Below are 23,198 nucleotides of genomic sequence, written 5' to 3' on the forward strand. Positions count from 1 at the left end.
ATATCAGTGGACAGCGGATTGGCCGTTGCGCTCAATCACCCATTCGAATGCAAATGCATGCCTTTCAGGCTCAGCCTTTGTATCCTACTGTCTGGCAGGTATATCTCTTTGAAAACCTTTAGTGCGCGCCTTGGACGGGCGACAATTGACACATCTTTGCCTCATGCCCAAAATGTGATTCCTGGAAACGCCACTGACTTAGACACCCAGGCGTACGAAGAGCCTGTGAACCTGTGTCCAATGTTGTCATCTGGTCACAAGCTGTTCATGCTTCTCATTGGTTAAATATTCATAACACTTCGGCAGTTTCAACCTGGCCTCCGTACTGTTTTGTCATGAAAGGCAAAATAAATATTCCAAAATGGCAATAAAATAGCCAGTACAAGCTCGCAAAACACGTCACGGTCACAATGTGATGCGTTTCAGCTTGTAGATTGTTGATTTTTTCTGGCTCTGTCATGATTAAAGGAGGAAGACCATTGTATAACTTTTGTTTAGGCAAACAAACAGACACACACATGCACACACACACACACACACACACACACACACACACAGTATTGATTGAAATATTTATTAACAGTTTGTAGAATTTCAGTACATTTCAAGCACAAACTCAATACAGAGACTGTTAACTGTGAGTGGACGACCCAATTAAGCATTACACTTGTTTACAACGGGGTCCACATTGTTCAATTCATCAAAACATTTAGAGACATACAAATAGACACTTCTATGTAGCTAAAGAACAGAACAGGAATTCATCATATAGGAAGCACACACACACACACACACACACACACACACACACACACACACACACACACACACACACACACACACACACACATACACTTGTCTTGTCTTGGCTTAAGCCGAGACCGTTTTAATTAAAATCTTACAAACCACTCGGCCGAGAGTTATGTGAGATTCTAAGCCAAATGTGTGTTTGTTCGCCTAAAGCCCCAAACAAAAGTTGTAAACGTATAGCTGTTTTGAAGGCATGCAAACTGTTCTTTTGCATTACACGATGGTCTCCCTCATTAGTTTCTTTTGTTGTTGCATTATTTGGATTTTCGCTTCCTTCGGTAACCCTATAGGACTCTCTCCACTTGTTTGTAATAATAAGGCATTCATTTATGAAAAACAACATGTGAACAATGTGAAAGGTTTCTGCCCGACGACAGCTATACGATATCTTTGCACCTCCCGGCGTCACTGGCCGGACAGCATGGTCTGTCTCTCCATTTGTATCCCCCAAACACAAAAGATTCTCTTTTCTCCCAGACGGCGGTGGTGGTGTCACCGGTCGGAGTGACACTGTCTGTGTACGATACGCGTTGTGGTGTGTCTCCACCACGCCGTTTAGCTGGAGCCTGCAGGAACCATGCACAGCCTCGCTTTCTCTTCCTCTCTCATTCTGTGCCAAACGCTGTATGTATACTAACTGATGAATGTCAGCGATTAAACACGAGTCACAAAAGGCCTCGTGAGAAGAAGAGCGCTTCGTTGTCTGTACGCCTGCGAGCCTCGATCCAAGTCCTTTAACCCATTCTGAACGGGAACCCATTTTAGGTGTTAGCATCATGTTATGCTTTAGCTATTGAAAAAATAGCAGATCTACAAGCTCGTAGCGCGCCACCGAGTGGCGCGCTACGAGCCTGTAGGTCTGCTATTTTTGAAAAATCGAAGAACGACTGATGACATTTTTAAGAATCTGATCTCGGGTCAGAAAGGGTTAATCAAGACCAGTGTGTGTGTCCAGTGGAAACCTCGTATGAATCTGATCTCAGGTCAGAATGGGTTAAGTCGGTACTCGTCATCGACCGTGCACGTTGACGCGGCGACGGGAGACGGAGTTTCCAGCATTTAGCGACGGCTCGATTTGAGACGGAAAAACACAATGCTGAGCGCTTAATGGTGTCAAAGATGGAGAGGTGTTCCTTCGGTTTGGGATTACTGTGTGCGTGTGTGTGTGTGTGTGTGTGTGTGTGCGTGCGTGCGTGTGTGTGCGTGCGTGCCTGCGCGGCCCACACCATGGCTATACCATCATCACAGTGACAGTGAAGGCTCCAGGTAAAGGATCTTAAGGCAGCACCCTGAGGTCATAACACACTGCTAGTCATTCATGAGGAACCCAATACCTCCATGAGAGAGAGAGACAGAGACAGAGACACAGAGAGGTGTAAGGAGGGTGAGATACACTGATGGCGTTGGTCTCTCTGGTGTTGTGTCCTCACAGGCACGACACCATGTGGAGGGCTCCACTCCGCTGATCTCATGCCCCCTCAGATTCGGCACAAACGCGGGGATGAACACGTTCCACCGTTAGCTCGCCACAATGTGGTGTCGAGTACATATCACGGCCGGCGTGGCCGTGCAGCAGTGCAACGCAGCAATGTGACCTGATCGATAATCGAAGCCTAAAAATAATTATGTATACTGTATAATTATAATACTGTATATAATATTATTATTATTAAGTGGAGTTAGGAGGTTTTTTGTCAAAGCGCTTTTTGATACCGGTACTTCATTGGTTAAATATTTTTTTTAACCAACACACACTATACGTGTTTTTTTTTAAACCTAAAAAATGGAGTTAGGTGGTTTCTTCCGGACAGCAACGATATGATATCATTCTAAATATTGCATTGACTGATGACAAATTATAGCCATGACGTGCAGTCATTGGTGCCTATTATAACCGCTCCAATGACTGGCCGCGTGTGTAATCTGTGTACTGTACGTCTGTCTGGGGCGGCGGTGGCTCAGGGGTAAAGTGGCTCGAGGGTAAGGTTGCCGGTTCGAACCCGGGGCTCTCCCAGAGTTATAGTGTCGAAGTGTCCTTGAGCAAAGACACTGAACCGCCGAATTGCTGATGATGTGCTATATAGTTGGTGCCTTGCATGGTTTCCGCCGCCATCGGTGTATATGAATGTGTGTGTGAGAACGGGTGAATTGTAATGCACAGTCTATGTAAAGCGCGTTGGATAAAGGCGCTGTATATAAATGCACCATTTACCATTTCTGTTTTGGAGTACGAACGAACAGCTGCAATGCAGCCGTGTTGTTGAGCAGCTTGCACACGTGTGTGATTTTTTTATAGTGAAAACGGCTCAGCTGTGCTTGTAGAATAGCTATTTTGTATATCGTTGTGCACTACCACTATAAACCTAACCCACCTAACGCAGGTGGTTAATCCGACTAATGATTTAATAGATTTTTTTTTTTTTGCTTCTTGATTACTTGATTAACCTACGTCACTATACGTGAGTCTGCTATTGGTTCTGAATAACTGTTTATTTTGGGTTAATTGGCCAGGGCTATACGCTGACATTGTGGGCGGAGGATTATAGCGGATAAAGGAGTCTGACGTGACACATTTTAAAGAAAGATTAGACTGTGAAGTGAAGAAAGTGAAGTGCCTTGTACTTGTTATTGTGTGTGTGTGTGTGTGTGTGTGTGTGTGTGTGTGTGTGTGTGCGTGTGTGTGTGTGTGTGTGTGCGTGCGTGCGTGCGTGCGCGGAGGGGGGAGGTCTATACTCTAGCTTAACAGATGTTGAGGGAAAAAATCTAGTTCACAGGTCACGTAGCATATGAAAACAGATGCTAGCCAAATAAACGGATGTTTGCATACACACGCACATCTCCCTTACACGAGTGGAATCAGAATTAGAATCTTCTTTTTTTTGTCACGTCACAGGCTTTTGAAAGGCGTAAAGAAGTGGGTGAAATGTGTTTTTCTGCACCATTTGGTGGTGTGCCGTGAGAGGAGGGAGATAGAGTGAGAGCAGAAGAGGAAAAAAAGGGATAGAAACAGCATCAATGAACAAAGATATGCTACATATATAATATATATATATATATATATATATATGTGTAAAAAGTGCTCTGGACAAAACCTCTTAACTCCATTGGACCCTCAAACTGTCTGCTAGAGCAGTTAACTCCACCACCTCTCCCCCTCTCATGCAAGTAAACCAGTTTTGGAGGCAGCATTGCGTTGTTTACAAAATATAAGGTTTTCTTCATTTCCTGAATTTTCTTATTATTATTTTTTTTTTCATTTCCTGAAAAATGAACATTTTGGTGGTTTCTTCCCCATAGCAGAGATACACTATTATATCCAGGTGTGGAAAAACGGCCATAGCCGTCATCACAAATGTGATGAGGTCTATGAAGTGCCTATGGCCGAATTTAGCCCAAGGAGTGTTTTTCGTGCAAAATGAATGCTTGCAATGGATTCATGGAGTCATGAATAACCCCTAGTTTGACAGTCACGTGCTGTACTTAAAGCATAATGTAAAATTGAAGCATTTGCCTTGTATAGGTTGTCAGTGGTAGTACCCCATCTTATTATGCTAATTATGAAAATTGCCCAACACATATATGCAAGTTAGCATCTGGCCGTTTCTAAATGCTGCAGGGACCCATACTCACCATTTCTAACATAAAACTTTATAGGGTATACTCAAAATGTCCGGGTTTAACAATCTGTAACAAGTATTAAAGTGGACTATTATGTATAGATGGAGGGAAAAATAAAAACGACCCGACCGAGCGGGTGAACGGTCCCCAAATCTAGAGTCGTGAATTCATCCCATGTGAACGCTGGACTGTGAGTGGCTTTTGAGCCTGCCTTGGGGTGGGGGTGGGGGTGGGGGGGGCACTTTGCATTGTATGCGTGTGGAGTTGAGTGACCCACAGATGTGGCGCTGGCATCCCTGGCATCCATTCTCAGAGGCAACGCATTCATCACTGCTATATAAGCCAGGCATCTCACCAAGGGGTCAAAGTTCAAGTTAGTCTCTCAAGTGGACCCCCCGTCCGTCCCGTCCCCCCCCCCCCCCCCCCCCCCCTCCCCTCCTCCGAAGATCTGACACCGTGGGCCACCAGAGGAGAGACTTGAGGGGGTTTTTTTTGTTGTCACCGCCGAGAGCGCCGACAACAGAAATGCCTCCTCCACATTGAAAGGAATGACTATTCTCTCCATGATTATGACATTTGAAGGGGGGGGCTGTTTTCTTTTTGCTCCTCGGAAGGTGAATACCGATTTACCTCCCAGTCGCCATTGGCAACTGGGAGGTGTGTGTGTGTGTGTGTGTGTGTGTGTGTGTGTGTGTGTGTGTGTGTGTGTGTGTGTGTGTGTGTGCGCGCGCGCGCGCGCGAGCGTGCGTGCGAGCAACACTTTTGAAATCAAAGGACCTCCAGATTTGGTGTGCACGATCCGATCCGGACCCCCCCCATAACTCTGAGAGTGTCCATTTGGTTCCATTTGCACACTCTCAGAGTTAAAGATGCGTTTCAAAAGGTCCATTTGGTTCCACTTTGAGAACCTCAAGTAACAATTGTTGTTTTGGTTTCTGCTTGATTGGATTTGTGTTTTTCCAGCCAGTCGTAATAATTGAGTTGCTGTGTGTGTCATACCGTATCTATCAAATGTAATTTGATAGAGTGTATCCGGTCCTGTTGGGCACAGCTGTCATAACGGCAAACTGTAGAAAGGTGAGAGACTATTTAAAGCAAACCTATATCATTCTTGTCTCAATGATTCTGAGCTGACGGCTAACGTGTAAATATTGCTTTTGGCACCGTTCGCAATGCAAGCTGTGGAAGATTCTGCTACCCTTAACCCCATTTAGACCTGGGAACGATTCTACAAATGTCTTCTAAATCCTATAACGCTTTTCTGAAAAACCCTGTGTTTCTCAGTCGTTCTCAAACATTTTCATGTCGTCAAAGACTCCCAAGATTATATGTAATTGGCCGCCCACCCCCCCCATCTGAAAATATGTTGTTCCAGGGACCCTCCCCCAGAAGCAAAGATTTGAGTTAAAAACTTTGGCTCTGAAGGAATATATATTCAAAGATTTGCGCCGCACTTTCACGATTAAAAAAAAATAACAGACCTACAAGCTTGTAGCTTGTAGATCTGCTATTTTTCAATAGCTAATGTATAACATAATGCTGTTCCCGCCCAGAATGGGTTAAGGTCTGTTCGGGTGCGGTTCGAGTGGTGTCCAGTTTTAACCAATTCGACCCTCTATATACATGATAAACATAAAACCCTTTACATCAAATAGCCGAGCTTGTAGATTGGCTATTTTTGAGCAAATCCTCCCCATCGACGGAATAGGAATTCTGGGGTTCCAAGTGGTTAAAAAAAAAAAAACAGCGCACCACTAGAAGCTAGTAAAAGCCAAAAATGTACGGAACTAGTTCAGTATTTGAGGTATGCCCCGGCTGTCAGAGTAGTACAGCTGTATACCCTTCATTCATGGCCAACACTTTTCATGCAGACTTTGCATTGGTTCTGGAGAACACTATACTGCAATAACTGCATGCACACTCAAAACTGCATTTCCTTGGGGCGTCAACAAATACACACACGTGTGAAGGGGGATTGGTTGAATCCTTGTATCTTAAGTTGATATATTGGTTGGGGGGGGGGGGGGGGGGGGGCAGCGGTGGCCGAACGGTTTGCGGAAACGGTCTTGATATCGGAAGGTCGCTATAGTTCGTATCCCCGGACCGGAACGTTATAAAATGACCACCGCTGAAGTGCACCTTGAGCAAGGCATTGAACCCCTTACCATGACATGTTCTATATGAGCAGGGCCTGGCTGTAAACAAGTTCTTGAGCTTATAGTCCAGTTACCCTGGGTAAACATAGTAACTTTGCTTTGCTTTGCTATACCATGGACAGACAATACTCTCACTTTTGTGAAATCTAGAGAGAGAGATGAATTGCCTGGGAAAAAAAGGATGTTTATTGCCATCATAATATCATTTGAAAAATCCTGGAAATTAATTTCCACCTTCTTACAAGTAAACGGATAATGTATTAAAGCAAGTCCCCAGAGCTCTGCTGTTTTGCGTTTGTCAGCATAAATGAAACTTGGAAAACACATTTTGCCATTTGCATCATAAAGTTCCAGGTATTTTGATACTGAAGGTCTGCCCAACTGCACTGTAAAGGGGGTACAAGGGGAGCTAAATTTGTACTTGTGTCGGGGAGTTAAATCACCACTAAAGGTTTCACTGTAGCGTGTACTACACCGTATACTGTACATATCATGCACATTACAGAGGGGTTTATTATGGCCCGTCATAAAGGCTGTCTGCTCTGCCTTAGGAGCAGTTTAATGAAACACTATACATCATCACCGGTAAACACACCACTGTGCCTTTCATACAGGATATGTCAAATATATCGCTGCCGTCGGCATCTCCATTATTTTAACGTTTTTTTTTTAAATGTGTTATTACAAAAGAAACTACGTGAATTAATGGCCTACTTCATCGCGCCATGAAGGGTGTCGCGCTAAAGTTGCACAACGAGCATAATCTGTACTTGAAGCTCACAACTTGAGTGTTGTGAGCTTGTAGATCGGCTATTTGTTTTTGCTAGTTATAAAATGAAAGCGGTTAAGTGTGTATGTGCCGGTTTTATATTATTGAACCAATGAAAAGAGCTTCTGGCTAAATCATTTACATTTATTTATTTTTCTATTTCCTGAAGAGACACCCGCGCCGCGACCATGTTGCTTCTGTCGGGTGGAAACCTCGTATGTCCAGTGCAGTGTTGTTTTTGGCAGCACATTTTAGTTTTGGTCATAGTCTCTTGAATAGTTTTCATATAGTTTTAGTCACCTGGAATGTTTTTGTGTTTTAGTCTAGTTTTAGTCGACTAAAACAGTTGATTTAGGCCTTAATACCGTCGTAATGGCTGTTTTTTTTTCACTTGCTGAAAATTATTATTTTCACCTTGCAACTAATGTACATTTTGCCATATATATTGGCTGCTGATGGTACCCCAACTTTCAGCAGCTGTCAAAAATTTCCCTAGGGTGGTTGAATATTAAACCAACGTGGGATATCTTAGTAGACACCTTTTTACAAACACATTGGTGAAGAGAAGTCTCGGTAAGAAATGTATTCCCAGATTTAAGCAATATTACACGAGAGGGTGTGGTTTAACGTGATTATTATTATCACGTTAAACCACACCCTCAAGTGTAATATTGCAATTCTACAACAGTTCCCCTTAAAACTAAGAAAATCCCTGAAAAAATATATCTTTTTAATGACGGATGTAGTCACGACCACAAATGTCCCAAGACACTAGCTAGCCTAGCCACCGAGTTTGCTAGCGCTCTGGGAAAACCGAGCGGCTGAATTATTTGTTTTGATTAGGTGGTGAACGGTGCTGGTGTTTCAACCAATCTGATTGCTTCCTACCTGTTGTAGATTTGACATTATGCTGATGATATTCCCTGACTATTTTGATGATTTTTGTGTGTGTTGTCGTGCTGCTGCTGCTGATGGCCGGGTGTCTCGTGTTCTCTCGACAGTGGCAGGGCGAAACCCAGGAGTTCTGTCCCAACGCCAAGATCGTCCTGGTGGGCTGCAAGCTGGACATGAGGACCGACCTCAACGTGCTGAGAGAGCTGTCCAAGCTACGGCTCCTCCCCGTCACCCACGAGCAGGTGAGCAACAAACACACACACACACACACACACACACACACACACACACACACACACACACACACACACACACACACACACACACACCCCTGCAACGAAGACAGACAACAATAATACCACCTGAGGCATTAACACAATCGGAGCCGGGGATTTCATTCGAAATAGCACCCCACCAGATGCAAAGATTTGAGTTAAAAAAACGTTTGCTCTGAAAGAATATATTATTCAAAGATTTGTGCCACGTTTTCGCGATTTATTTCTAAAATAGCAGATCTACGAGCTCGTAGCTTGTTGATCTGCTGTCTACAAGCTACGAGCTATTTTTCTTTAGCTATTTTTCAATAGCTAGAGTATAACATCATGCTTAAAACACCAAAAGGGGTTCCCGTCCTGAATGGGTTAAAATGGGTTAAGTTGTTCAAATATAAGGTAAGGATCGGTAACATAGCGATACGCTAAGAGCAATAGCCATGGAAGTCAAGTGCACAAGGTTTCAGATATAATCGGATATTTGAAAAAAAATATTAAAAATGATAATTGGCATATACTATACTATAAACATATGCATACAGCAGGTGGGCAATTTAGCGCTTCATTTCAGTACTAATTACCTAGTACAGTAGATGACAACCTCTTTAATAGAATCTGAAAAAAATAATTGTGAAGAATTAGCCTGCAGTTGCACCAGACGCAATTTGGAAACATCCCTGGCCTGTGTCTAATTTAAAACAAATGTTGCATGCACGCACACACACACACACACGCACGCGCACGCACACACACACACACGCGCGCGCAAGGTTTATTGCACCTGTCAGAAAGACCGTCAGTGCCGCCTAGTGGCTTGACCTGGTATTTGCTGGTACTTTTCCACAGGCAGTCAAGTAGGCAGTCAATTTAGGCAGTTTAGCGTTTGGCTTCAGCATGGTCAGTTCGACCTGTTGAGAGCTGTGTATTTGATTCTCCAAATGTGCGTTCTTTAATCAAAGTAAGTAATATGTTTGGGTCATAAGTGTTACTTTAGTAATTAAATAATATCTGTGACTCTTTATACTAGGTTTGATAGTTTTGTTTGGTTAAATGATAGCACATGGTTGTATGTTAATATGTTGATCAGCAACATTCCCAGGGTCCTCCTTCAACCGCTTCTCGACGCCATCTGAGCCAAACCGGAAGCAATCCGAGGAGAACATCCAGTCGGAGTGGAGCCAGCTCCAGCTTCAGGTCCCATTCTAGTAGGCACACTTTACTCTCTGTTGGCACGTATCCTGTTCGGGCTCTATCTGATGTTCAAACTGCCATTCTGGAGGAGAGGATAAGGCAGATGGAAGTTGATACCCTCCGCCAGCAGCTAGATGAAGATTCACAAGCTGACCTGGAGTATCAGCGGCTAGATGCACAAGCAAAGGAAGCCCAACGGTACCAGGTGGAGCAGCAGGCGGAGGCCCAGCGCCGCCAGGTGGAGCAGCAGGCGGAGGCCCAGCGCCGCCAGGCGGAGCAGCAGGCGGAGGCCCAGCGTTACCAGGCGGCGGCCCAGCGTTACCAGGCAGAGGCTCTGCGCCACCAGGAGGAGGCCATCCAGGCCAGAGAATATCTCACAAAACAACTGGATAGGAGCCGCCGCTTGAAGGAAGCAGAGAAGGAACTGAATGTGGCCAGACTCGTCACATCTCTTCTTACTGCTGACCCCAACGCCACAGTATCAGGCCCTTCTTCAGCACCTGGTAGCGTCAGCAGCTCTCACCAGTCCACTACAGCACTCTCAGTCCACAGCCGGCATTCATTGCCCCAACATTCAATAACCACTAATCCAATGATGTCAGCTGCAGCTTCCTCTGCCCAACATACTGTACTGCCTTCATCAGTGCTGGTAGCCACAGCCACCCAGACTACTAACACTGTTCCACAACCTGTGTCCCAGAGCCGTGACCTGCCTCCTGTTGTAGGTCATCGGCTGCCATCATGGTTTACTGCCCCTCTTCCAGACTCCCAGATCCTGCAGCATCCCCTACTTGGGCCTCAGGGTTCTGTTGTGTCCCCAGCTGCACCTCGGCAGCCAGCACTACAAGCTGTACCCTCTAAGCAGCAAGCGTCTCAAGCCACACGTCTTCCAGCTGTCCATGGGCCACGTCCTTCTGGCCCAGCACAGATAGCATCACGTGCCATGCCACCTGCATTGTCACCACCTGTACCTGGTCCAGTGCAACAGTATTCACCGTCAACTGTAGTCAAGTCCGAAGCTGTACCAGATGCAGCAACACAGACTACAGCACAAACACCAATGGTACAACAACCACAACTCGGGGCTCCTTACCCTGGTTACAGACCACCACTCGGAGCTTCCTACCCTGGTTACAGACCACCACTCGAAGCTTCCTACCCTGGTTACCAACCATCCCCTGGAGCTTCCTACCCTGGTTACCAACCATCCCCTGGAGCTTCCTACCCTGGTTATCAACCACCACCCGGAGCTGAGCTGCTAATTGCCTCGGCATATGGCATCCCAAGACCTACCTTGCCAGTGTTCCAAAGTGGCTGTGAGAGCGACTTTGCTCTATTGAAGATGGCACTGGACAGTTTGGTGAGCTGCCATAGCCATCTCAGTGAGCAGTATAAATATCAAGTGCTGCTCGACCACCTGAAACTCCCTAGTGCTCTACAGCTAGCCAAGGCGTACATGCACGAACCACAGCCATACACCGCAGCATTGCAGGCCCTTCAGGAGAAGTATGGTCAGTCAAGACAACTGGTCCAGTCTGAACTGGGTGCTATCCTCAACGCCCCAGCCCTGAAGATGGGTGATGCTACCGCCTTTGAAAATTTTGCTCTCTCTGTTCAGTCCCTAGTGGGGATGTTAAAGACAGTTGAAGGGCAAGGTGGTTACGAGCTCCATTGTGGTTCTCACGTGGACCGTTTACTCAGCAAGATGCCCCCAGCCTATCGGGACGGCTTTGTGGAGTATTGCCTGAATCACCACATTCTACAGTCGGGTACCCTCAAGACCTACACTCTTTCCGACCTAGCTACCTGGTTGCAGGTCAAGTCACAAGCCAAACGCATCTCCAGTCGTGCCGCAGCTCTTTATGAGAACGACAATCCCAAGCCAGTTAAGAAAGAACAATGGACCATTCCGCCAAAGCAAAGGCCAACCCCAGTTCTCCTTACAGCGGAAGAGAAGGCTACTACACCTAAACCTACTCCCTACTGTCCTTACTGTGACAACCAAGATCATTACCTCAACGCCTGTGAGCAATTCAAGAAGTTTGACACCAGTCAGATTGTCAAGTGGATTACAGAGGACAATAGGTGTTGGAAATGTGGTCGAGGACATGCTGTTGACACATGCAGACTGAAGCGCCCATGCCATGTCTGCAAAGAGCTACACCTTACAGTTCTGCATGACTCTATCCAGGAAACCTCCAGCTCGTCCTTAATGGTCAGCTTTCCACCAACCAAAGTATACCGGGACAGGCCTAACCACTCTCAGAGTGTCATGCTGAAAGTGGTGAAGGTGCTCCTCCACAACGGTGACCACACCATGGAAGCCCATGCTGTCCTCGATGACGGATCACAGAGGAGTATTGTTCTCCCTCAGGTTGTACAAAGACTCAATCTCACTCCCTGCCCAGAGACTCTCCCATTGCGAACCGTCCACCAGAGTGTCAAGATACTCAATGGTGCCTCAGTCTCGTTCGAGATATCCCCACTGCTCAAGCCTACTGAGAGGTACCGAATCTCCAATGCTTTTACCGCTAATGGGTTAAGTTTTGCTGAGCACACCTATCCAGTTTCTGATCTACAGAAGCAGTACAAACATTTGAGAGGACTCCCGTTACCCCCAGTGGATCATGCACTGCCGTTACTGCTGATTGGGTCTGACCTACCTCACCTGCTCACTCCCATCCAACCTGTATGCCAAGGACCACAAGAGGGACCTGTTGCCATCCACACACGACTTGGCTGGTCACTCCAAGGTCCGATGGGTCCAGTTCAAAGCTCACATGGGGATCAACAATGTCTCCACATCACAACTGCTTCACCCCCCAGACATCCGGTACACCCATGGCAAGTTGCCACCCTGACCTCTAAGGTAGCAATCAGATCTGAGCAGGACCAGCAAGCCTACGTTCTGTCGCAGATAGAGACTGTTACTTCCCTCCCCTTGCTAACTTCAGGCATTACTATCCAAGATATGCAGGAAGCTGTACTGCCCAATCTGGCAGAAAATCCCCAGCAGACTGTGTTTATTGGAGCAGTGTCTGTAGATCCTACTTCCCAGGTTCCTAACCCCAGCCTCTTCTACACACGGAAGGAGCTTCTCCAGCATACTGCGAGGTCCCTTCACGGGGCGGCTGCCGCCGAAGTGGACCTGCCTGATTACGTTGCAACACCGAAGCTGCTGTTACAACCAGCCCAGATGGACTCATTCCCACATGAGGCCGAAGCTCTCAAGGGCAAATGTCCCATTTCCCCATCTAGCCAGCTAGGCTCCCTTACGCCAAACCTAATATTCCCCAACAATCTGGGCATGGCATGCCGAGATTCATCACTACCTCAACTGACAGAGAGACACAGCCAGGCGCTGGAAGATAGCTTCTGGTGTGCCTTCATCCGTCAGTACCTACCAGGGCTGGGCTTCACAGACTATTGAAAGAAAGGATTCCCCTGACAGCCTTTCTTAGTGATTACAAATGACATTGATAGACATTTGGGGGCGGCTGTGTCAGAAAGACCGTCAGTGCCGCCTAGTGGCTTGACCTGGTATTTGCTGGTACTTTTCCACAGGCAGTCAAGTAGGCAGTCAATTTAGGCAGTTTAGCGTTTGGCTTCAGCATGGTCAGTTCGACCTGTTGAGAGCTGTGTATTTGATTCTCCAAATGTGCGTTCTTTAATCAAAGTAAGTAATATGTTTGGGTCATAAGTGTTACTTTAGTAATTAAATAATATCTGTGACTCTTTATACTAGGTTTGATAGTTTTGTTTGGTTAAATGATAGCACATGGTTGTATGTTAATATGTTTGCTAGCTTCTCTACTGCCTGTGGTCCGTTTGTATGCTCTTTCTGTTACTCTGTGTTACAGTATTTGATTTATTTATGTGTTTAACAACATTTGGACCGTTTTGGCCATAATATGTTATATACAATAATATGGAGTGTTTGATTTCCTTGGATACTGTGCAGATAATCTGTATTTCTGGTGTTTACATCTTGCTGTGGATATTTCAGTTCATATTCAAGTTCATGTTATTGATACAATTCTTTATTTCTGTTTATTGTTTATTCCAGACCACACATTGTGACCAATAAATCTGCTGATGATATCGCTTCTCCGGAGCCCAATTCTTTGATCGGAATTAGTCCATATTGTCCGCCTCAACCAGTTTAATTTAAGTAACCGGAGGTGTCCCCCTCAGTTACAGCACCTCTTTTCCCCGGTGTAATAGGGGAACACAGCATGGAAAAAGTAGATGCTTACCGAATTAATCTTATTCATGATAAATTACACGGAATATGCATGAGACATGTTTTGTTTATTTTGGTAGCAGACATTTGGCTGTCCCTTCGATCTGTGTCGGTGGGGTTTTTATTGGGTTTTTATTGGGTATGGGTATTTAATGGGTATTTGAGCCACGGACCACCATTTGCTGACATTTAGCCTCTCAGACCCAAAACTTTGAATATTTTGCTGTCGTTGGACAAGATCTTTTCCACAATTCCATGCTGTATTGATAACAGGCCAAACGTTGAATTGTGTAGACTTCTTGTAAATTAACACATAGACTGCTACAGGTTCTAGCGGACCCTGGCTTACTGGTGCTGAAGGCTTAACATGGGCTTTTTGAACTTTTTGGGGGGCCCACAGCGAGGGGCCTCTTATAGCGAGAATCACAATCGCATAAATAAAAAGAAAGCCCAACTTGTCCACTTCAATTTAAAAAAAAAATTATGATTCTACCATCTTCCATTCTGGAGATATTGACCTTTTTCTAACACCTGCTTTTGCCTGCACGCTGCTTGTGAAAAAAAACAACAGAGATATGGAGGCCTGAAGTTGACAGACATTTCAGTTCAGTTTTTTTAGTTCAAAAGACCGATATAAAATTGAGCACAAATAATATCCTATACAAACCATATACCGAATGAAAGCCCTGAATGTCTACTTTTAGGAGGAAAACAGTACACATTGTACACATATACAGTTTGTCACTAATTGGCTATTGAATGCAGCTTGCGCCCACCAGAGAACTTTAGAGAAGGCATGGACCCGAAGAACTATTATTCACAAAATAAGGCCTATAGCGACATGTACATACTATATACCGTATGAAACAGTAGACTCTCTGCTTTCATAAGAAAAATACCACCCAGAAAAATCACACCCCTGTGAAGTGAGCAGTGCAATTGCACTGCTCACTTCACAGGGGTGTGATTTTTATTATTATTACAGTATTAGTATTTTTCTTATGAAAGCAGAGAGTCGACTGTTTCATACGGTATATAGTATGTACATGTCGCTATAGGCCTTATTTTGTGAATAATAGTTATTCAGGCCCATGCCATCTCTAAAGTTCTCTGAAAAAGATAATTTTAGAGAGCATGGACCTAACAACTAAATATTCACAAAATAAGGCCTATAGCGACATGTACATACTATATACCGTATGAAACAGAATACTCTCTGCTTTCATAAGAAAAATACTAATACTGTAATAATAATAGAAATCACACCCCAGTGAAGTGAGCAGTGCAATGTTGCACTGCTCACTTCACAACATTGCACTGCTCACTTCACAGGGGTGTGATTTTTATTATTACGAGTAAGACGCGCGAACGCGGAAGGCGAACGCAGATCGTAAATTGCAATAACAATTAGAATAAATTACAGACATGATCTGCAGGGTGTCATAGTTAGTGCTTGGACCACGCCAGCTCCATATATGGTCACAAAAGACGCCATCACACTCATGTCACCATGACTCAGCCATAACCATATAAGGAGTCCCCAAAGCAGGACCACGCCATCACACTCATGTCACCATGACTCACAAATCACTCAGCTCCATATATGGGCACAAAAGGGCCAGGTCCACATATACAGTAAGCGGGACAGACAGACAGACACACACACACACACACACACACACAGACAGACAGACAGACAGACAGACAGACAGACAGACAGACGTGATCTGCTAGGTCTCATAGTAAGTGCTCATTGCATTCGCAATTACAGTATTAGTTTTTTTCTTATGAAAGCAGAGAGTCTTGATGCACATTATCTGATCATAAAACGGACTTGGAAACTTTCTTCAATCGTAGCCCCATATGTGCCCTCTCCCTACGCTCATTGAACTCATTCTGTGATTCGAGCTACAAACAATCGCAGTAACGGGGGGGGGGGGGGGCAACTAGGCTTTGAGGAAATGATCTTGCATAATCAACATTATTGTCGATTGTCGTGTGCCGCTCCAAACATGTCCAGACATACCACTAACCTCATCGATCCAGTCTCGCGTATCTATAAGGTGAGACGCGAGACTGGATCGGATTGTGTCTGGACATGTTTGGGAAAAAAAACAAGAAAAACAACGAGATGGATGCGGCAGCAGCAGAAGCAGCACGTCAACGTATTTGGAAGAAAAAAAACGAGAAAGCACCACCTGTCGTTGCAAGACAAACACCCGTATGTTGCTGATAGACAGATAATAATCGATCCGATTTTGTCCTGCCGTTCATTTTATCACATTAGGTGCAGGGCAGGCTGCTCGACGGTGAGTTTATAATAGCCTGTTGTAACGAGAAAGGGGGATGGATTGGATGGTTGGATGCGAGCAGCGCAGCAGCGCAGCAGCAGCAGCAGTACGGCTTGCGATCAGCGACCAACGTATCATGGCGGGCCCTCGATAATGATGTGCAATCTGTCCATGACTAACTCCACATGTGTCTGGCAAACGTTACGTTATGAAATCAAATGCCGATCGTTGCAGGTTTATATACGGGCAGAGAGCAAATCGCGTTGTATCTTGTTCCGAGAATGAGAGCGCAAGCCTTGCAGTTGAAAGCAGTGGGGACTCGGGAGTGGGGGGGGAACTGCCAATGCGATCCAAGAGGAAGAGACCCCCCCCCACACCATTCTCCCTCGGGAGAAACCATGTAGAAACAGGAGGGGAGGGGGAATCGAGTGTATTCACACAAACAAGAGCATTGTCCCATCCATTTTAGATCCCCTGACATCTGCGTTGGTCTATGCCGGACGGCCGTATCCATTACGTCGTACGTCCTCGCATAGACCAACCAATAGGCGGTGCCAGACGCTTCTCAGACCAACACCTCTTTTCAGCAGGGGGGGGTTTTAACTCTTTTTAGAGCCGATCGGTGTTACATTATGAGTTGTCCGGGCGCAAATATAGTTGAACTATAGTAATCAATAAAAAAACGTTTTTTGGACCATAAAACGTATAAAAACGTTATGCGCTTCTTGCGCTTGGCTATAATAAAACGTTTAAAAACGCTTTCAGCATTCTATGAGTTAAGTAATTAAAGTAATGCAACAATAATTTAACTCTTGAGGGTAAAATGAAACCCATTAAGAGTTAAAGATCGACTATAAGGGTCCATTTTGGTTACCAACTCAGAGGTTCCCAACCACTGGTACTATAGCACCACTAGTGGTACTTGAGCCCCCTCTGGTGGCACACAGAGGAGTCGCCCCAAAAAAGAAGAAAAAAGACAAAAGTGGAATGAAATCGTTATATTACTACAGGTAGTTCCTCTGACCAAGCAGTTGGTTGAAATAGGCTCTCCAGCCGTGCTGTAATGAGCATGACGGCACGCCTAGCCGTTGATAGGAGATTTGAGGACGGATCAATCGCATTAGAAATATGATAATGATTAGACAGAGTTTTGTCAGAGCAGCAGCAGCAGAATTGGCTTAGGAATGGAACCCAAAGAAAACAATTAAAACATAGATTACATTGTCCCCCTGTGTTAATAGCTGAATAGGATGGTCATCAGTTATTATGGTGGAACTTGGTATAAAAAGGTTGGGAACCCATATTTTAATTAATTCCGTTTAGTATTCGTTTTTTTTTTTTTTTTTTTTTTTTCTCTCCACAGAATCAAATGTTTTATGGTCATGATGATTCACTGTGGCTTTGATTCTAGGCTTAAAATAATTTATCTAATTATTTTTGGAAATGTCCATGGCTATGCCTCCGGAACAACATGTTTTCAGATGGGGGTCCGCCGGCCAAATCATCATCATATCATATCATCATACTATAATCATCATCATATCATTCTATAATTCTGTCTGTCTGTCTGTCTGTCTGTCTGTCTGTCTGTCTGTCTGAATGCGTGTCTGTCAGAAACATATCTCAACGTAGCTCCTCACTGCCTGCACCAATCGCTCCCACTTTTCACACAGGCATTGACCATAATAATAATAATGGAGGTCTTAACGAAGCCCTTTTTCCAATTTAACAAATTATAAATTAATAATGAATTTATTGGTGAATTAGAAATGCGAAAACGCACCCAGGGCGCAGTACGCCCTGCGGCCACAGGAAATATCTCACAACGGGTAAGGGCTAGTATACAAATCATTCTGGGGGTCCTTGACATGAAAAAGGTTGAGCACCACTGACACAGAAACAAGGATTTAGAAGACATTTTTATTTTTTTAGAATCGGCCTCGGGTCTAAGTGGTTTAATGAAATCAGTGATACTGTATACTATTGGGTTAGGTACTGTTGGTAATAAGCTGTGGGCTTGGTGATGTTAAGGGTCTGTGAAGGGCTTTCAGAGCTTAACCCATTCTGACCGGGCACCCATTTTGGTGTTGGCATCATGTTATGCTTTAGCTATTGAAAAATAGCAGATCTACAAGCTCATATCGCGCCACCGAGTGTCGCGATACGAGCTTGTAGGTCTGCTATTTTAGAAAAATCGAAGAGCGACTGACATTTTTAGAATCTGATCTCGGGTCAGAATGGGTTAATCAGACCAGTGTGTGTCCAGTGGAAACCTCGTATGAATCTGATCTCAGGTCAGAATGGGTTAATAGCATTACCTTTTACAAATGCCATTCCACAGCCCTTTATTGCTATATTGTTATTCACTGATTTGCCGCTGCAGTGCTATCCACTACTAGATACTACTAATGCTTGATGGTATATTGCCTGATAAATGAGAGCATTCTATTTCATTGGCCCCTCTGTGCATAACCCATTTTGACCGAGGACCGATTCTACAAATGTCTTCTAAATCATGACCGTTTATCTGAAAAAACGTCCTGTTTCTATGTCAGTGGTTCTCAAACTATTTAATGTCAAGGACCCCCAGAATTATATGTATTTGGCCTCCGACCCCCCCCCCATCTGAAAATATGTTGTTCCAGGGACCTCCCATAAGCAAAGATTTGAGTTAAAAACGTTCGCTCTGAAAGAATATATAATATATTCAAAGATTTGTGTCACATTTTCACGATTTTTCTAAAATAGCAGACCTACAAGCTCATAGCGCGCTTACGAGCTTGTAGGTCTGCTATTTTTCAATAGCTATACAGCTTAACATAATGCTTAATAAAAACCACCAAAAAGGGGTTCCCGCCCAGAATGGGATAAAGCAAAAACCTGAGGCAAATTACTTCTGAAAACAAGTTAGCTCAGGGTCCTGACTGAGTTAGTTCCCAAACTATGAAAGCAACGCGCAGCGGCATAAAATGCCTCTGTAATAAGACCAGGGACTTTACAATGTAAAAGTGGATTAATTGTTTTGTTGGCATCTCTCCCGCGCAGTGAACAGCTGCGCACTTGAATTTTAATGGCCCCATTTTCTGTATTGATAAGATTTCTTTCTATACCCTCCTCCCCCTATCGTCTGGGAAAAACCTCACATGTCCCAAAAAAAACTGTTACTTTTCAGGATTCGATTCAGACAGAAGCATCAAAAGTATAGAAAGATCTGCACGCTCGAAAGTACCTGAATTAGGCTACGCCCCTTAGTTAATTAAGCACTAAGCCACGAGGTTACCGGGTATGTTACCAGCCAGTGTAAAATACCCGGTAAGCTGTGGCCTCGAGTGGCTTATTGCTTTTCTAAAACGGTTACAAACATATTAGCAATATTAACCTAATAATAAAACGATTGAATTCACAAAAGTAGCTACACTTTGCGCCACCAGAGCGAGCCACATCACTTCCTTGTTTTGCTCGGCGAGTATAGCCCCAGTGATTGAAGGAGTGGGTTATCGGTGGAATTTACACCGGTCACGTGACGGTAAACCAACCAATCAGAATCAAGTATTGGGACTACCCGTTTTTAGATTTCTATCTCAGGGAACACCATGCAATACATGTTGTAAAAATCAAACTTGATTTATCTCTGAGAGTGTTGTTGTACACTCTCTGAGTTACAGACGCTTAAGGGTCAATTTGGTTCCTATAACTATCATTTAGCTGGGGGACCCCCTGGGATTCCCCCAAGGACCCCCACTTTGGGAACCACTGTTTTTTTAGAGATGGCGTTCGTTTTTTGTGTATTTCAAATTTTGGCTGTTGCTATACTTTTTGATGTATATAAGCCTGGAGTTTGGGTCTAGCGTTCCACTGAAAAGCATCGGTGATGCGCAACTCTTTTCTTATTCAATCAATGTTTTAGAGATGTGTGTGTATGTGTGAAATGGCACTGGGAGGAGGGATTGTTTGTTTCTTCTTGTGTCCGATATGTTTGTGCAGACAGGGACCAACTGGGAACACAAATGAATTGCATTTTTAATGCGCTTTTCCAAGTGCTCAAAGCGCTTCACAACGGTTCATTCATTCATACATTGGGAGGTGAAGCGGCGAACAGTCGACGCCAGCATCCTCATACTTCCCACATTCACACACCAACGGTGGCGAGCAACAGTACCACCGGCCAACTCATTGGAGGCAATGTATAGGGTTCAGTGTCTTGCCCAAGGACACTTCGACATGTGGACAGGAGGAGGAGCCGGGATTCGAACCGCCGACCCAGGGATCATTGGACGACCTTGCTCTACCTCCTGAGCCACAGCCGTCCCCTAATTGTAACCTTGGCAAAATGAATGTCCACACGGAAAATGAATTCTATATACATATATTATGTTCATATAATATATGAACATGGTATGTATATAGAATTCCTTTTATGGCAGATATGTGTCAAATATGTATGCAACATACTTAAGACACAAGTTTCATTAAAATTCCACTGTTCTGTTCTGACAATCTACTGAATTCTACTGAATTGCGGCACCCCTAATATGGAGTTCTCAAACGGAACATCCGTTCACCTCTACTGGTGAACGGGTTTAGTAACAATCGTTTTCAGACGGCACAATTGACAATACTGTATATGAAGAGGCTTAATGAGGATCATTTAGTGTAAAATATGGGTCATCTGTAAAGTTTGACGAATGCCGTAACTTTGTATGATTTCATTCCATTGGGCATATACGGTACAGGGCAGTTATATCCTGAATTGTAAATGATGCGATGTTACTTTCCTCGTGAGAATGAACAGACGTGACAGATGGCTGTTAAAAGATGAAAGACAAGAGCACCAAAGCTTCTTTGAAAGCACGCCATCAAATTATCTCTGATATGGAAAGTTAGATAATGGCTTCTATGAATATGCAATGACCTGTACACTACAGTACAGTATTGTAGGCCTGTGTTGATTGCCGTTTGTGTACTATAGCATGTTGTCCTTTCTACATCTCGTTTTAGATTTTAGCTATAGCTAGAAAAGTTTCCCCAGAAGTATTTTTTTCTGAACAGTACAACACTGGTTCTCAAAAATAGCAGATGTGCAACTTTGCAGCGCGGGGACAAAGTGTCGTGCTATGAGCTTGAGAAAAGGTGTCTTGAAGATTTTGAGTGATTATCTTTTTTTTTTTTAATACGAAAATCTTCTTTTCTGGAGGTCCGTGGAACAAAACATTTGAGAAGTACTGATCTAGAATGTACTTGTAGAATCGGCGTCAGGTCTTAAAGCATTAGGTTATACTTTAGCCATTGAAAAATAGCAGATCTACAAGCTCATAGCGTGGCACCGAGTGCCGCGCTACGCGCTTGCAGATCTGCTATTTTTGAAAAATCGTGAAAATGTGGCCCAAATGTTTGAATAATTATATTCCTTCAGAGCGAACCTTTTTAACTCAAATCTTTGCTTCCGTGGGGAGGGGGGGGGGTCGGCGGCCAAATACATATTTTTTGGGGGTTCTTGTCTGACATGAAATGGGTTTCGAAACAGGTTCAGAAAACTGTCATGATTCAGAAGACATTTGTATAGAATCGGTTGTCGGGTCTTATAGCGGTATTAACCGAAGCAGCTGCAGTGTTTTATCCCGGATGGTTTCAATACAAAATGGCTCTGGGTATATAGAAATGAAGGGAGGCCTGCCTCCAAGTGGCAGACCTCTGCGCTGCGCCGCGCTGCGGACAGATGGCCACTCTGCGCTGCTGACCAATGGCGGCTCAGGGGTAGAGTGGCCGGTTCCACAGTTCCATCCCCCCCCCCCTGGCCCCCCCCCCAGAGTTTAGTGTCGAAGTGTCCTTGAGCAAGACGCTGAACCCCCTAATTGCTTGCAGCTTGGTGCCTCCGCTAGTTTCCTCCGCCCTCGCGGTGTCTGAATGGGTGAATGTATAAAATGCAGAATCTCTATGTAAAGCGCTTTGGATGAAAGTGCTATTTTTTTTTTTTACCAATGAATGACGTTCAAGGGCCTTGGGAACCAGTGGTGGAAAGTAACTAAGTACTTTTACTTAAGTACTGTACTCGAGTACAATTTTGAGGTATTTGTACTTTAGTATTTCCAATACTTTTACTTCTACTCCACTACATCTCAAGAGCCAACATTTGTTGCTTGTTACTTTGACACTACAATGATTTGAAAACTTTAGTTACTTTGGCGATTCTAATTTTGATTAGAAAACGTACATTAACCACTTCAACCCGATACATTTCGGACCATTTGAAAATAGCCGATCTACAAGCTCACAAAGCGACGCATTGTGAGCTTGTAGATCGGCTAATTTCAATAGATTTTGCACACATTTTGCACTTGTGAAATGGAACATTCTGGAAATGAGTACTTTTGACCCCTGTTGACCGTTACTGCTGTGCAATAGCGGCAATTAACCCATTCAGATTCATAGGAGATTTCCACTGGACACACACTGGTCTGATTAACCCATTCTGACCTGAGATCAGATTCTAAAAATGTCAGTCGTTCTTCGATTTTTCAAAAAATAGCAGACCTACAAGCTCGTAGCGTGCCACTCGGTGGCGCGCTATGAGCTTGTAGGTCTGCTATTTTTCAATAGCTGAAGCATAACATGATGCTAACACCAAAATGGGATCCCGTTCAGAATGGGCTAAGGTCATTACAGTGTTTTGCTTTTCTGCGCCAACGCCACACTTGAATTGTGAACTCTGAAAGAGAGAAATGATAATAACAACAATAATAAAACTTTTATTTGTATAGCACCTTTCATGACATGAAATGCAGCGCAGCAAAGTGCTTTTTCAGAGCATTGGAGAAAGAGAGAAAAGTAAAAGCAAGGCATAAAACATTAAAAACATCTCTACACAAGCCCCCCCCCCAATCAGCAGGGCTCTATAACGGCTCTCCACCAATCAGCATGGTCTTTGTTGCTACCGTATAAGTGCACAGAGCACTG

General features: G+C 44.3%; 1 protein-coding gene across 1 annotated transcript in view; it reads left to right on the forward strand.

The window, feature by feature from the left end:
* Positions 1-23,198, forward strand: part of LOC308332788 (rho-related GTP-binding protein RhoN-like) — a gene marked incomplete at its 3' end in the record, with an annotated part of 77,292 nt that overhangs the window by 50,232 nt on the left and 3,862 nt on the right. Inside the window, exon 4 of the mRNA XM_080788879.1 lies at positions 8,355-8,489. Coding sequence (XP_080645005.1) covers positions 8,355-8,489 — 135 coding nt within the window. The remainder of the gene's footprint in view (positions 1-8,354; positions 8,490-23,198) is intronic.

Source organism: Protomyctophum bolini (assembly GCF_963924005.1).
Source record: "Protomyctophum bolini genome assembly, chromosome: 18".
NCBI classification, from domain to species: Eukaryota; Metazoa; Chordata; class Actinopteri; order Myctophiformes; family Myctophidae; genus Protomyctophum; species Protomyctophum bolini.